This window comes from Lithobates pipiens, unplaced genomic scaffold (assembly GCF_037356315.1).
Source record: "Lithobates pipiens isolate NorthernLeopardFrog02 unplaced genomic scaffold, aLitPip1_a1.2 Scaffold_16, whole genome shotgun sequence".
Lineage (NCBI taxonomy): Eukaryota > Metazoa > Chordata > Amphibia > Anura > Ranidae > Lithobates > Lithobates pipiens.
The window spans coordinates 389,389,271-389,406,264 of NW_027507748.1; the positions used below are offsets into that span (position 1 = coordinate 389,389,271).

The window sequence follows — 16,994 nt, forward strand, 5'->3', positions numbered from 1 at the left end:
ATTAACGATTTGTTTAATCTTGAGTAATAGTGATTATTAGTATAACTGGATTATTCATTATTATTTGTTTAATCTTAAACACTTTACTTTAATCTCCCAGGTGCCAATCTCCAAACATCTGGAGTACTAAAATACAGAACTTTTGTAGGACCATCAGGCTCTATGTTTAACTGTCCCTGTACAGGTGAGGAAATGAAAACTGGAATGATATAGTACGGTATAGTATTAGATGGCCGACAGAGTTTTTTTTTTTTTTTTTTTGCCTCACTTACCATTGTAATCATGGTTCTAAATTGCAATTTGCCAATTCATTACACAATCCTTTCACTCAAACCTGTCTGTACAGAAATCCTTGAACTGAAAATGGCCTGGGCTACACTGCTGCATTTATATAACAGCTGCAATTGCAATGTTTCTGTTATCATCTAAATTGTTATTATTCCAATATGAAAATCCCAGCACTGTCATTACATGTAAAATATGTGAGATTCATATACAAGCAAAATTAAAATAAATAATACATTTAAATATATATAGGTGTGCTATTTTATAAAGTCCAATCCAAATGTGAATACATGCAGTCCTTAAACAAAAGTGCAAAAGCAAGGTGCACTTTGAAGAATAACAGCATGTCTGCATTTTGTTTATTTAATTTAATTTCTTTTGTTTATTTAATTTATTTAATTTAATTTATTCACATTTGAATTGGACTTTATAACATAGTATACTTGTACATATTAGATTTCTTATTATTTTGCTTGTATATGAATTTCAAGTTTTTATATATATGTAAGGACAGCACTGGGATTTCATATAGGTATCTTAGAAGTTAGAAGGAGTATTTTTTTCCTTTGTTTCAGCAGCAGTCCCACACCAGATTACTTACATATATTTTGTATGCAAGAAGGTGCATACTTAGAGAGTGGCTCAACCCATTGCCTCCAAATTTGGAAAGGGTACAGAAAGATATTTTAAAAATTTGCTTTATTTTATCAATTTGTTGATGGAGGGGATCAAAAGTCATACAAAAGGAGCTGGTTCTAAAAATGCAAAAGCTATGTTGTCATCTAATAATATACAGTGTATATATATATATATATATATATATTTAATCTGTTATATTTTTATAGTTTATAGTAGCATTCTAGGTTTCAATCTATTGGTAAAAAATGTTTATATACTAAGAGAGAGTATACTAACTGAAGTATTCAAAAACCCAATGATTAGAGTTGTTCTGGTGATTAGTTCTAAAGATAATGAGTTAGGAAAAGTTCAGAATAATTGATATTACTAAAAAAAAAGTATCTATCTATCTATCTATCTATCTATCTATCTATCTATCTATCTATCTATCTATCTATCTATCTATATATATATATATATATATATATATATGTGTAAAACACAACATCTCATGATTTATGTTTGATACGCCCTCTTCTTTAATGTATAATGTATTTGTTTGTTTTTTGTGAAGAACTATTTTTTTGAGAATACTAGTATCAACCCTGTACATCTGCACTTATAGAGATCAGGCTGCTGTAGGGTAGGAAGAAATTACAGCCACTGTCTGCAGGCCCTAGGTTTGCCACCATTTATTCTAAGTTGAAGAAAGAAGGAGAGAACGTATTTCAATAACCAATTAGTGATAACTAAGGATTAATCAGAGGTTAAATAAATCACAAATTTTATGTAGGTGTAATTTACAATATACAAACCTACTCTTGGCATTTCCAATACACAGAGTGGGACCCTAATGTCCAATTGACATCCGAGCCCATTGGATTATGCCAGGACAGTGACCCCTGTGCTGCAACAGCAGTTAAATGTTGTATTTCTGTTCACTTATTTTCCCTCTGTTTCCCCATCCTATTTTTGTTCAATTGGTATGTTGCTTATTTTCCCCATCCTGTTTGCTGTTAATATGATCTTTAGTTATACACGGCTCTCCTTCCTTAGCTTTGTTTTACCATCGCACAGACAAGACTCAGGAAAGTCGGTGTATTTGCACCCTTAAAAGACTGAAACAACATTCTTTGTACTTTCTAAGCCCAACTAAAACTACATTGGATTCGATATCTGTGTCGTAGTTAAGATTTAGACTGGCTATGGATCTTGCCAAGTCAGCAAGTGCCATATTGTATGCCCACTTGGTCTAGGCATTATGTCTTTGCATATATCAACATTTAAAACAGAACAACCCCAGATGCATTCCCTCACTGCAGTGCCCAGTGTGGATGCTTCTTTTGCCTCTGTTAGCCTGGCCTTAATTATAGCATGTCATTGACAATATCTGATACATATTTAATACATATTTGGCACCCTTGGCAAAGACTTCAAATGGTGCTCCCTGTTCTATGTCATCTACTTCAGAGCTGTATATTAATACTCATAGGTGTGCGTACATGGTGTGCTGGTGTGCCTAGGCGCACCCTAATCACCCTGTACAGTGCCAATTTCCCCTGCTTCCTGTCTCCCCCCTGCAGTGCTGCCAGCTCTCCTCTCCCACTGGCTGTTGTGGGAGGATGTTTCAGGATGGAGAGAGGAGTAAGGGGCCCACTAAATATTTTATTTACAACCCCCTTCCTTTTCTGAATGAACACAGTAAGTGATCTCTACTGGTCGTTCCTGTGTTCATTATTAACTCAAGCATGAAAACTATGTCTCCTATGCTTCAGTTTAGGAATGAACAGGAAACCGCTCAGCACAGAGCACTTTCCATTCGTTCACTGGCCAGTTCAGCTGAGGCTGCAGAGAAAGGGCCTGGGGATGCTCTGTCCTCAGTCCCTTTCTTTGTCTCAAAAGTGAGATATCAAGAGTCTGTTTAGACCCTTGATATTTCACCAAAGTCCCCCAAGGGGTCTCCTAAAAAAGTGTAAAAAATTAATAAAAATAATATTGTAAAAAAATATAAAAAAATACAATCTACTGACCACTGCTGTGTGTTTGTGCTCTATGGTGCACACCGTAATGCAATAGGCTTTGCATAACAATGCTAATACTTATAACTAAAGGTATAAAGAAAATAAAAAGACAAAAGAGAAATTAAAATGAGAAAATGAGATACAGACAGACAATGCTGAAAAAAGAAACAAAATAAAAAAACATTGTAAACACAAACTTATCCTTAGCAAACTTATGAGCTTGCTGGATTTCTGGCAGGTTAAATATAGCAGGTATCCCCACACTGTGCAATCTTTATTTTTTAGGCTTTCTTTTCTATGTTTTTACATGGTGATCTGGCAGGTAAATCTGTTGTTTTAAAAACAAAACAAAAAAAACAAGCTCTCTTGCAGATGTAGCAGCTACAACGATGAGGAAACCCATTTAACACTAGCAATGGTGCTTACAATGGCCAGTTTTATTTATTTATGTAAAGCCATTATTCCAAAAATGCTGTAACCGCTTATACGTGTTAGTTGAAGTTTGGCTTGAATTGGTTACTATATTTAAATATGCCAGTACACCTAACACTCCCCTCCCCCCAGACTGACAATGCTGCTGTCCAAATATGTCCCCTGTGCTCATTCTTTCAGAGTGAAGGCACTCTAATACAGGAGGTGTGTTGCTTGCCAGATCACCAGATGAAAACAGGGAAAAAGCCCCCAAAAAAAGAAAACAAATTCAGCCTCCACATCTAATGATTGGTAAATTGCAGTATATTACATTTCTGGTTTGGGGTTTGATTTTGGACTTTACAGTAGTTTTGAGCATTACATATAATTAGGGACACAGATGGTCACTGTATTTCTATCAATGTTTTATGGTAATAATTTAGGGCTGTCATTCATATACTTATTCTGCGGCTGATGCTAAAGTCTGCCTGCATAAACGCTCTTAGTGACACTGCAGTGACAAGCACTTTTTTTTACTCACTTTGATGATATCCTCGTTGCTAGATTTGCATGATACAAAAGTTGAAATATCTGTGATGACTCCAGATGTTTCAATAGCCAGAACTTTCACAGGGATTGCAACTGTTCGCCCTGTCAGAATAGCTGTATTAATTATCTCTGTGTCCTGAAATAAAAAAATAAAATAAAAAAAATATACATTAGTGCACAAGTGTATGGTACTGATCAGACATATTAAATGGATACTGAGATGAAAAAAAAAGCAGAGGACCAGACCTAAAAGATGAAAAAAAAAAATCTAATAGAGGAAAGTTAAATAACATAGAAGTATGGGATGAAAGAGGAAATCTTACCATTGCCAGAGGCACAATAGCTCGAATATCCTTCTGTATTACTGTTAACTCTGTTACTGCTTTCTCCATTTCAGGAGGGGGTTTTCGACCTTGATACTCTAGATGCCACATTATCCGCCTTATGACAGTTTGACTAGTGAAATTTTCCATCTCAAAGTCCAGTTGCATTATCAAGTAAGGAGTTTCTTCAGTCCTACAATTAATTGAAAATAAAATATGTTCTAAGGTCATGGAACACATAGATTCAATATTATTTATATATATTATTTTATATATATCCATAGATATATATCTATATATATCTTTATATATACACTAAATACATTATATATATATACACATATATAGATATACACATATTCCAGCAATCCCACTGCTTATATACATATAGATATATACATATAGATATATATATATATATATACATATATATATATATATATATATATATATATATATATATATATATATATATATATATATATATATATATATATATATATATATATATAGATATATAGATAGATATATATATATATCTATATATCTATATCTATATATATATCTACAAAAAATACTTTAATAAAGCAATAAAAAATACATGATATTCATGGTAACAGTTTCAAGCTAACACAGATAACGCCCTTCTTCAAAACAAAATACCTACAAATGACCACATACATGATGGAATATATAGCTCATTAGCATAATCATGTGATTAAACAATTAAACAATCTGAAATCAATGAATTACTGAATGATTATGTGAAAATCATTATCAGTACATGATACAACTCAATATTGGAGCGAAACAGTCAACAGGTATATGAAATTTACTACATCGCAAAGATATTGTCGGTCAGAGACACTATATTAGGGAAAACAAAAATGTCTAAAAATATATATATATTTAATAAATATTTATGATATTATATAGAAAATAAATTAACAATGAAAGTAACATTGAAACCCCCTAATAAAAAAATTATAAAAAATATTAAAGATATATAGAAATTAATGAAAAAAAAAATTTCATCTCTTTTTTTCATTTTTTTTCCGCACTGTGGTTGCTAAAGGACCTTGATCATATTTAAAGTGGATGTAAACCCGTGATCACCTTGTATCAACTAAAGGCACAATATTAAGGTGTCCATATGTATAAACATGCATTTGTCATTACCTTTAAAGTCTCTCTCTTTCTGGCTGTTGGAGAACTGCAAAAGTCTTGAATCAGTGGGCGGGTATCTTCCCTGGCGCTCTGGGGGCAGAGTTGTGACATCACATGACTCCACGCCCAACTGTACACTCACCCTAGCCAGGCAGCATAGCGAGGCAGAACCTTGCACCTTAGCAAAGAAAAGTGCCTGAAGATCAGTGTCACAAGCAAAGCACGCTCACGGCCCCCCATCGATGTGCGCATGTCATCATCTCGATACTAGGATTCCTCTGTCATTGTTGATCTCGTGGATTACGCCCCCTGAGTACTATTCAGTCAAAAATCAGGAAGGCACCACATGACTTCAGCATGCTCATTCATGCTGAGTTGTGGAGAAGCCAATCCTGGGAGCATTATGAAGCTAGAATCAGACACACTTTCTCTGCTTTCATGCTTGTGCATGAGAGAAAGAAATCGGATGTCAATCACAGAAGTGGGGGATTGTGGCAGTACTAAATTCTCTGATTTTAGCCTAGCAAAAAAAGAGTATTTCAAGAGGATTGCTCAGAGCTGGATTAACTCTTCATGACAAGACTGGGCACAGATGACTCGGTATCCTCTACTGTACTAGGTAGAAGTCTTCATAATTTTTTTTTTTGGGGTTTACATCCACTTTAAGTCCCCTATTCACATGGTTCTTGAATTTACAACATGGACTGCTATAAAGGGTAATCATCTGCTTAGGGTGTTTTCACAACTCTGTGAAAAGGAATGGAACAAAAAAGTCAGGGTTTCCAATCTACTGTAGCTGATTTACAACAGTGAGAAAAGCTGTTGAAGCACTTTTCGAGTTCGGATTATTACCTGCATTTAATGAGGGAATGTTTATGGCTTCAGTATAACCAGTCTTAGCTAAGCATGACCTATGTCATGCACAGAGAACATATGTACAGAGAACCATCCTGTGGATGGGAGCTCACAGCTTGATTTTCAATTTGTTTAACAGGTATATAAATTAATTTGTATCATATATATATTAGATATACTCTAGTACTGTAAGTCCATCTCATTTTTAATTGAGACACAAGCTCCAACTTTTTTTCCTCACCCTTTTCCCTTTGTAAAAGCCAGATTACCAACCCTTGGGTCCTTGACATTGGAGTCAGAATCATATCTAGGTCCCCTATCTACATGGTTGTTGAATATACAGCAGGGGCTGCTTTATAGGGTGATCATCTGCTTAGGGTGTTTTCACAACTCTATGGAAGAAGAGGATAGAAAAATTCAGGGTTTCCAATCTACTGTAGCTGATTTCCTACAGACAAGAAATGCTGTTGAAATACTTTTCTACTTCTGATTATACACTGCATTTAATGGGAAAAAAGTCTATGGCTTCAGTATAGTCAGTCTTAGCTAGACCTATATCTTAGTCCTAGCGTTACCTATGTTCATGTACAGGGAACCATCCTTCGTCTAGCAGTTATTAAAATGAATTTGTATCATATATGCTATATACAGTACTAGACATATTCTAGTAAGCCCATCTCAATTTTAATTGAGGAACTTGCTCTAACCTCAACTTCTTTTAGTCGTCCTCAATAAATAACAAGGTAGCGTTAATGCTGCTCGTACTCATAACAAATTCATACATTCCCGCTTTCCCCCTTTTTTTTTTTTGCAGCCTTAGTCATATGCCACACCACTAATTGTACATAAAAAAATCCCAACTTTATTTATACAAAGCTGTAATAAAAAAAGCACATCATAAAATATGCATAACTCTGGTGTAGGATCATATTGATGTTAAACATACTAACCCCCCCCCTTATATATCAGGTTGATATAAGTAATGATTAGAATATTTCCATTAGTAAGTCCTGCCGTATGGGCTTTAACTTATCCTTCTCCCTTTGTAAAAGCCAGCTTACCACCCTTGAAGCTTGTTAAGCGGTGGGGTGGGGTGACAGCTATGTGTGTCGAAACGTTCTTCCTTCCTGCAGATTGAAGGCAAATCTCCAAACGCAATGTGTACAGCACTTTGCTGGTTTCTTTCTGACAGAACAGAAGCTGGCAGCGTGCTTAACGAGAAACCAAGCAGTGAGATTTTTTTTTTTTTACAAAGCAGAGAGGATGAGCAAAGAATAAGAAGAGGTAGGTGAAAAGAGCAGAGAGCAGGCAGACAATGGCACTGCAATTCTTCTTTTTTTAATAGTGAAGAGATACCTGGCAACACTGAATCATCCTGAAAACAGGGGTAATGTAATAAGGATATGGGAGTTTCCTGCACAAGGCTATTGCTCTCCTTTACTGTCTCACCTGAGTGCAATGTGTTTTGGTGTGTGTAAGGATGGGAATGGGGCGGGGGGGGGGGGGGTCATTGCACTAAAATTCTGTACTAAGTACCATATAAAATAAGGCTGTCCAATCTTATCTGCTACACTTAAAGTTCTAGTTATCATGTCTTAATGGCTCCATACACCAACTGGTTAAAGCATGCTAAGGATGTAGATGCAATGCTGTGAAAATCACCCATGGGAAGATGCTTTTCACAGCATTCAAGAGAGGCAGCATCAAAATGGCAGATCATAAAGCCTTCTCTTAGCACATTCTAGAGCCAATTATACAGTTCAGCAGTGTAATTTTAATTGCCACATACTTATGAAAAATGCAGTCAACCTCACTTATTAAAATGCCAGATCTTGTGACCTGGACTTTCAGTGCACCGGGCTACTGATATTTTAGGGACCAGGTTAACGAGGATGAATGAAGTGTACAACAACACTTCAATCATGTAGCATCACCTCCTAAGCACAAATTAAATGCTCTCATTAATATGCTGGACTCCTGCTGAAGTGCAGTTCCATTGCTTCCTGCTAAGCTCAAGCTCCTTTTCAAGTTATACTGTCGTTGGTAAAAAAGCACCGTACCACCATTTTACATTCAGAGTAGGGGGGCTTATCAGAAGGGGCCAGTGCTTAGTGTCAGAACAATTCTATTTCACTTGTGCAAGTATAACACCCTCTAGTGTGGTAGAATAGTTACTATCAGTTTTTTTTTTGTTAGTGTAGGTACATTTTTTGTGTTTAATCTTGGTCAGGTGAGTGATCCAGTAATGGCTGGTATGACTTAGAATGGCTGGTGTGATCCAGTAATGGCTGGTATGACAGAAAGCATCTCTGAAACCTCCCCCTACTTCTGCAACTTGCTGGAAACTTCCATAAGAATGGGAGTGAGGTTAGGAGGGGCTGCCTGGAGTATTCATGAGGGACCTGACCAATCCCCAACAGATGGGTTGGTAGGGGGCAGGCCCCTCAAATACTCAGGGTCTTCCCAGCTGGGCAGAAGAGTTCAGATGAAAGTTGGAGATGGAGTGCTAGGAGGCTGTTGGTGGGCTCTTGAGGGTAACCCCCTGGTGTGTGTGGGGGGGTAACCTCTGGTCTGGGAGCTGGGGTGCAGGAAGGACCCTCTGATATCCCAAGGAGGAATCCTGTTCAGTGGCACAGGAGCAGGTGTGAGGACAGCAGGAGCCAGTGAACATGTCCGGGAGATCTCCAGGGAGAAGACATCCAGGCGGGCTGGTGAGTGATACAGTCGGGAAGGACTGAGATGCAGCATGAGAGGACTAGGTGAGAGCAGTCTGAGATGGATGCAGAGTAAAGTCTGGGAGGAGCATGGAACCTTAGCTAAGAGAGCTAGAGAGCTAGAGAAAGGGGCAGCTCCAGCCAAGTGGGCTGGCAGTGCCCGAAGAGGTGGTGCTGGGATCAGTAGCCACAGAAGGACAGCTGGGCACTATAACTTTCCTACACAACCAAGAGGCCTGTGGTCCCTGCCTGTAAAGGAAATTTTCTAAAATCTGACTGAGCCCTATTGTCCGATCGCCTAACAATGTGCCAGCTGGTCCTGGAATTTTGTGTTTCAAGCAAGTGTTGTGCTGGAGGAGCTGAGGGGCATGTAAATTGTTTGTACAGAAGAAGTTGTCCCTGGAAAGTTCTGCTAATGTCAAGTGGGCATCCCATAGTACCCTTAACCCCATCCAAGTTCAATACCCCTAATAAAATAAAACAACAAACAAAGCTGCAAAGACTGTTTCTTGACTCCAGGGTACTGTGAAAACTATGTGTGCCTGGCTGTGCAGGGCAGGGGATCCTTATACACCAGCTGCTCCTGCAAGGGTAGCACTACACAAATTACCCCAAACTACAGCTTTATCTATATGTCTTGGACTATAGGAATCTGATGCACCAAATCAGAAGACTTTGCAGTTTCACACATGAGACTATGTAGTGAGGCAATTACATAACACAGTGTTCCAGCAGAGAGCAGGCCAATATTATCACAGTTATTTCTCTATTGACAAACTCCATTAGCAGAATGGCAACTGTAGCTCTTACAGATTTTTAGCGTAGATCCGTATCAAAGCATAGATCTGCATCAAAGACATACAGGAATAAGGTGTGCAAGGAAGAAACAAGGTTGGGTTTTACGGTAAGGCTTATTAAAGTAAACTCTTCGGTATGAGGAATAAGCGGCTTATTACACCAGTTAATGCGCAGTTCTTCAGGAACTTGCTATCTTACAGCTGAGGCTTTCTAAAGTGATGACAACTAGAAGAAAAAGATTCTTGGTCGGCATAGAAAATGTTCAATTTGTTTCACCTAACAGGTGAGAATTTCAGACAGAGGCCTGCTGAGAAGGAGTTGTGGAAGACAGCGAGAACTAAACTATGTTACTGTATCATAGAGCAATGAGACGAGCCTGCCACGCTCTTGACAGTCTCTCAGTCTCTTCAATATATTCTCACCAAGAACTCAGTTCTTATATGAACACAAAACCTCATAATGTTTCTGGTAAAGACAATTTCCAGCTGTAGTACTCATATGAAGCAATCTCCTAGTGTCTTTATACATTCCAGGTACACTCTAATCAAACATAAAAATGTTGCATTTACACTGACTCAAGGGACAAACACTACTTGCTAAATTACAGTTATTTTCATCATGGTATTTACCTTGTGTGACTGGCTGTCCAGTAAGCTAAATTCCTATATACTGCATGCCAGAAGAATATAGCCATATATATAATATGAAGAACAAGGTAATCATATCTACAGAGACAGATTTTCAAAACAGGCAACTGTTGTCTGGGGTAGGATTTTGCTAAATGTCAGTGCAGTATTCTCATATATAAAGCCAAAAGCAAATACATAGTATATCAAATTCTTAGATGTGATAGTTGCATTTCCTTTCTTTATTAGGCTTTTTTTCCTTTATTTTCTCCTGGTGATCCAGCCAGTAAATCTGTTGTTTTTCAGCAGAACAAGCTGTCCGGCAGATGTAGCAGTTTGAGGGTTGAGACAAGCGATTGCCATGTTTTTTTTATTTATTTATGTAAAAAACCCTCAGCCTAAAAGGAAAAAACTGTTTGCTTTAACTACCTAAAAAAGGTTAGCTGGAGTTTGGCTTCAGTTTGTTATGTATCTAAATCTGCTACTACATCTAATGCCGCATACACACAATCAAACAATCCGGTGGAAAACTTGAGTCCGCCGGACAATCCCCCCGTGTGTGGCTCCGGCTGACTTTTTTTACTCAAAAGTACGGCGGGCTTATAAAGTAGTTTTGCACTCCAATCTTTGCGCCGGACTCTTTTTTTCTGCGGACAATCCGGCCGTGTGTGTGCCAGTCCGCCGTACTTTTGAAATGAACGGACTTTTCCCGCCCGGAGAAAAGTCCACTAATTTTGAGTGCTTCTCCAGGTAGCCGGGGCCAGCGAAGGAGGCGTCGCTGGCCCTGTCACCTGGTATGGACTTAAAGGGGAACCCCTACGCCGAAAAATTGGCGTGGGGGTCCCCCTAGGTCCACATCAGACCTTTATCCGAGCATGCTACCCGGCCGGCCAGGAAAAGGGGTGGGGACGAGCGAGCGCCCCCCCTCCTGAGCCGTACCAGGCAGCGCGGCCCCCCCACCCCAAAGCACCTTGTCCCCATCTTGATGAGGACAAGGGCCTCTTCCCGACAACCCTGGCCGTTGGTTGTCGGGGTCTGCGGGCGGGGGGCTTATCGGAATCCGGGAGCCCCCTTTAATAAGGGGGCCCCCGGATACCGGCCCCCCACCCTACGTGAATGAGTATGGGGTACAATGTACCCCTACCCATTCACCTGTGAAAAAAAGTAAAAAAAAACACAACACACAAGGGTTAAAATAGTTTATTGCACAGCTCTGGGGGTCTTCTGTCCGTCTTCGGGGGTCTTCTCGCCAGACTCCTCCGCTATCTTCTGCTAGCTCTTTTGATAGCGGAGGAGCCCGGCTTTCTTCTTCACCGCCGCTGCCCTCTTCTTCTGACTTCGGGTTGTCCCCTTCTTCGGGGGTCTTGTCCCCCTCTTCGGTTCTTCTTGCCGTGCCACCGCGCCTTCTTCTAGCTCTTTTACAGGCGGTGGCCCGGTCTTCTGTCGCCGCTGTCGCCGTCTTCTGTTCTTCTCTTCCTCTCTTCTTCTCTTCAGATCTTGACTTGTCGCATCCTCCGCTCACAATGGCAGGGACACGGCATGCGGCGACTTATATAGGGACATCACTGGATGATGTCCCCGCCTATTATGATGTCACAGTCCCAGCATCCTCTGGGACTGTGACATCATAATAGGCGAGGACATCATCCGACCTGTAAAAGAGCTAGAAGAAGGCGCGGTGGCCCAGCAAGAAGAACTGAAGAGGAGGACAAGACCCCAAAGTCGGAAGAAGAGGGCAGCGGCGGCAAAGAAGAAAGCCGGACTCCTCCGCTAGCAAAAGAGCTAGAAGAAGATAGCGGAGGAGTCCAGCAAGAAGACCCCCGAAGACGGAACAAGACCCCTGGAGCTGTGCAATAAACTATTTTAACCCTTGTGTGTTGTGTTTCTTTTTTTACTTTTTTTCACAGGTGAATGGGTAAGGGTACATTGTACCCCATACTCATTCACATAGGGTGGGGGGCCGGTATCCGGGGGCTCCCTTATTAAAGGGGGCTCCCGGATTCCGATAAGCCCCCCACCCGCAGACCCCGACAACCAACGGCCAGGGTTGTCGGGAAGAGGCCATTGTCCTCATCAACATGGGGACAATGGGCTTTGGGATGGGGGGGCCGCGCTGCCCCCCCCTTCCCCAAGGCACCCCCCATGTTGAGGGCACGCGGCCTGGTACGGCTCAGGAGGGGGGCCGCTTGGTCGTCCCCACCCTCTTTCCTGGCCGGCTGGGTAGCGTGCTCGGATAAGGGTCTGATATGGACCTAGGGGGGGACCCCCACGCCGATTCTTCGGCGTAGGGGTTCCCCTTTAAGTTCATACCAGGTGACGAGGCCAGCGATGCCTCCTTCGCTGGCCCCGGGTACCTGGAGACGCGCTCAAAATGAGCAGACTTTCCTCCGCTTGTGTGGGCGAGTCCGTTCATTTCAAAAGTACGTTGGATAGTCCGGCGGACTTAGTACGCCGTATTAGTCCGCTGAAAAAGTGCCGTGTGTGGGCAAGTAGCCCCTTTTGGAAAGTCCGGCGGACAGTCCGGCGGGAACTCCGCCGGATAGTCCGCTACGTGTGTACGCGGCATAACACTACCCTTCCTCCAGACTAACAATATTGCTGTCCAAAGGTGTCCCTTTTGCTCCTTCATCCAGAGTGTAGGCACTCTAAGGTGCCTACACTGATTCTAATTTTGTCTCTATGAATCATCTGCTTTAGTCAGTGTGGTTCTGATTCTGTCTCTATGGATCATTTGCTTCTGTCAGAGTGGTTCTGATTCTGTTTCTATGAATCATTTGCTTTAGTCAGTGAGGTTCTTATTTTGTCTCTATGAATCATCTGCTTTAGTCAGTGTGGTTCTGATTCTGTCTCTGTGAATTGTCTTCTTCTGTAAGAGTGGTTCTGATTCTGTCTCTATGAATCATCTGCTTTTGTCAGTGTGGTTCTGATTCTGTCTCTGTGAATTGTCTGCTTTTGTCAGTGTGGTTTTGATTCTGTCTCTATGAATCATCTGCTTTTGTCAGTGGGGTTCTGATTCTGTCTCTAAAAATCATCTGTTTTTGTCAGAGTGGTTCTGATTCTATCTCAGTGAACTGTCAGAATCAGAACCATGCTAACTGAAGCAATCTCTGTGAACTGTCTGTTTCTTTTAGTGTGGTTCTGATTTTGTCTCTATGGATTATCTCTCCTTCTGTCAGTGTGGTTCTGATTTTGTCTCTATGGATCATCTCTCCTTCTGTCAGTGTGGTTCTGATTCTGTCTATATGAATCATCTCTCCTTCTGTCAGTGTGGTTCTGACTATGTCTCAATGGATCATCTCTCCTTCTGTCAGTGTGGTTCTGATTATAAGGCCGCGTACACACGCGGGGACTGTTCGCCCAACTTTGTCCGCTGAACAGTGTTTCGGCGGACAGTCCGCTCGTGTGTGGGCTTCAGCGGACAGTTTCAGCGGACAGTCTGACGAACAAAGTTTTTCGGAAATTCCGTAAAACTGTCCGCTGAAACTTGGTTTGAGCGGACAGTCCGCCCGTGTGTAGGCTTGTTCATCAAACTAAGTTCCGCGCATGCTCAGAAAGGATTTACACGGCGAAGGTTGCATTGCAGTGTATAGGACGTCGTATTTCTAGTCCCGTCGTACGTGCCGTTCACGTCATCGCGCAAGTTTCAGCGGACTGTTCGTTCGTCGTGTGTGGCCAAGTCCGTCCTTGCTAATTTTGAGCGGACTGTCCGAACAAAGTTGGGCGAACAGTCCCCGCGTGTGTACACGGCCTTAGAGATGGCGTTGCTGTTTGCCTGGAGGTCGGTTCTCAGCGAACTTTGCTCGTTCACGATTCGCCAAACCAGCGGAATTCTGGCGCTGTTCGTGGTGGACATATTCGTTTACATTGTGAAGAACTTTGACCCATGACACATCCATCATGGGGTACAGGACAGCCAATTGAGACATTTTAGCACATGGACATACCCCCTACCTTTTAAATAGACCTGATCTGGCGGCCATTTTACATTCTGTCTTTTGTCAGTGTAGGGAAAGGACGCTGTGTGGAGCAGGGACAGTCAGTCTTATCACTAGCTATTACTATTAGGTCCACAAAAGTCCTTTTAAGGACTGGTATAGGTGTACAGTATATAGGGTTGTAATACACTTATAATATACTTTCTTTCAAATATAGAAAGCATATTATAGTGCACTGCATGCAGTGCTGCTGACCGATTCTGCAGCTGTTGTTTCTCAGTGTAGGGACAGTTTGGTGTTTGGAGCAGGGACAGGCTGCAATTCACTAGCTACTAGCTAGCTACTATTAGGTCCACAAAGGTCCTTTTAACGACTGGTCTAGGTGTACAGTATATAGGGTTGTAATACATGTATAATATACTTTCTTTCAAATATAGAAAGCATATTATAGTGCACTGCATGCAGTGCTGCTGACCGATTCTGCAGCTGTCGTTTCTCAGTGTAGGGACTGTTTGGTGTTTGGAGCAGGGACAGTTTGGTGTTTGGAGCAGGGACAGTCTGCAGTTCACTAGCTACTAGCTAGCTACTATTAGGTCCACAAAGGTCCTTAAGGACTGGTATAGGTGTACTATTTGGTGTGCAGTATATAGGGGTGTAATACACGTATAAAATACTTTCAAATATAGAAAGCATAGTATAGTGCATTTCCACTGTGCAGCATTGTGACTGCTGAGCACCTATGCAGGGCTCCACTGCGGTGGTCCAGAGGTGCAGAGGTGCAGCAGGGAAGCCAATCAGCAGGCAGTGCAAGCACCATGGCTGAGGATCAGCACTAGACTGGCACCTCTGGACCACCGCAGTGGAGCCCTGCATAGGTGGGGGTAAGGGCCAGGCAGAGGGAGGGGTCAGGGGCTCAAGCACAGGCTGGCACACTAGGACACTGGCACAGGACTGTGCTGCCCTGAATGTGGCACTGATCATCTCCTGCACCCCCTTCATAGCCTGGCCTGACCTTGCCTCTCCTCCATGGCCTTCATGCACTCCTGAATTGACAAAATTTCACAGATAAAAAAAGAATGCCTGTCGATCCCAGATTCACTTAATACTTCTGGTATGTCAGTGTCCATGTTGTGGGATTATGCGTGCACAGCTAGTAAGTATTTTGTGGCTGAAAATATGACCTGGAGGTTTTTAAGGTTCGCCTGCCATTAAAGTGAATAGGGCCACCGCGGATCGCGTTCACGAAACGTCCCGTCGGAAGTTTGTCCATCACTACTGATTATGTCTCTATGGATCATCTCTCCTTCTGTCAGTGTGGTTCTGATTCTGTCTCAATAAATTGTCTGCTTCTGTCAGTGTGGTTCTTACATAGTTACATAGTTAGTCGGGATAAAAAAAACACAAGTTCATCCAGTTATATATATATATATAAAAAAAAAAATATATATATATATATATATATATATATATATATATATATATATATATACAATCCCATATACACAATCCTATACTCACAGTTGATCCAGAGTAAGGCAAAAAAAAAAAAAAAACAGCAAAGCATGAACCAATTTGCTGATAGGTCAAATCGCATGCCAAATTGGACCTTCTTACCGGCAATAGTAATTGCATCCCAGTCGATGCAACACAAACTTTGCGGCGCCGCACTGATTTCCAAAAGTAGTTCATGCACTACTTTTGGCGACTTCAGGGACCGTTTCAATAGACATCTGTGCATGAACTCGCACAGATGTCTTTCAAGTTGCCCCCAAAGTCGGACTGAAATGCGGCTTTGAAATTGTGTGAGTTCAGAAGAACTTGCAGGATTTCAAAGCCGTGTTTAGTGTTTAGTTACTAAAGCTCAGAAGATGATTGGTTGCTATGCACAGCTACACTATATTTTTTGTGCACCAGTTTTAGTCAATCTCCCCCATTGTGTGTCTTTTCATTGGTTACAGTGAGTTTTGTTGTGTTTTTGATTTGACATTTTCATGCTGGAAAATGTTTGCAGCTGTACAAAAACTGAATTAGCTTTTTTACCTGAACTTTGTCCCAAATGTCAGTTTTTTTAGTCCTAAGTGTTTTTATTAGTATTTGTACTAGTGCATTAGTATTGAAATAGCAATGCTGACAAAGACATGCACTATGTTGTACATATTCAGTCATAGGAACAGATAAGACAACATCTCTGCAATATACCATACACATACTGTAGACATTTGGAAAGTTATCAAATTGTGGAGACAAATGTGAGACCTAATTATAGACTGTTCACAGGAACAAGTGCGAGATAATATAGCAAAATGCATATAATTAGAGCATAATAAGTAATAATATAGCTAAGCGCATATAATTAGAGTATATTTAGTTGAGAAACTATGAAAACCAAAACCAAAAAAGTGTTGCCTGTCATCTGAAATATAGGGATATTTTGAACTTATTAGTACCTTTAGACAGAACAGATCAGATCAGATCACTGCAGCCTGAGTACATGGTACCTAAACACATTAGAGCCACTGCAAATCAATTAGAAGATTCTGCTTACTACATACCCAACATTTTCTCCCATTATTACAGGCAAGTTGTATTGTCATAAATCATTTTTTTTTATATGGGAGGGTTTAATTAAACTCTGTTTTTTATTGTTGTACAGTAGGCACCCCAGATTGGATCTACACCTTAGCTATTTAAG

General features: G+C 40.9%; 1 protein-coding gene across 1 annotated transcript in view; it reads right to left on the reverse strand.

Annotated features, from left to right (window-relative positions):
- TMEM132E (transmembrane protein 132E) overlaps positions 1 to 16,994 on the reverse strand; it is a 678,956-nt gene that overhangs the window by 75,923 nt on the left and 586,039 nt on the right. Inside the window, exons 4-5 of the mRNA XM_077482285.1 lie at positions 4,208 to 4,400; positions 3,877 to 4,020 (exon numbers count right to left, since the gene is read on the reverse strand). Of these exons, the coding sequence (XP_077338411.1) occupies positions 3,877 to 4,020; positions 4,208 to 4,400 (337 nt within the window). The remainder of the gene's footprint in view (positions 1 to 3,876; positions 4,021 to 4,207; positions 4,401 to 16,994) is intronic.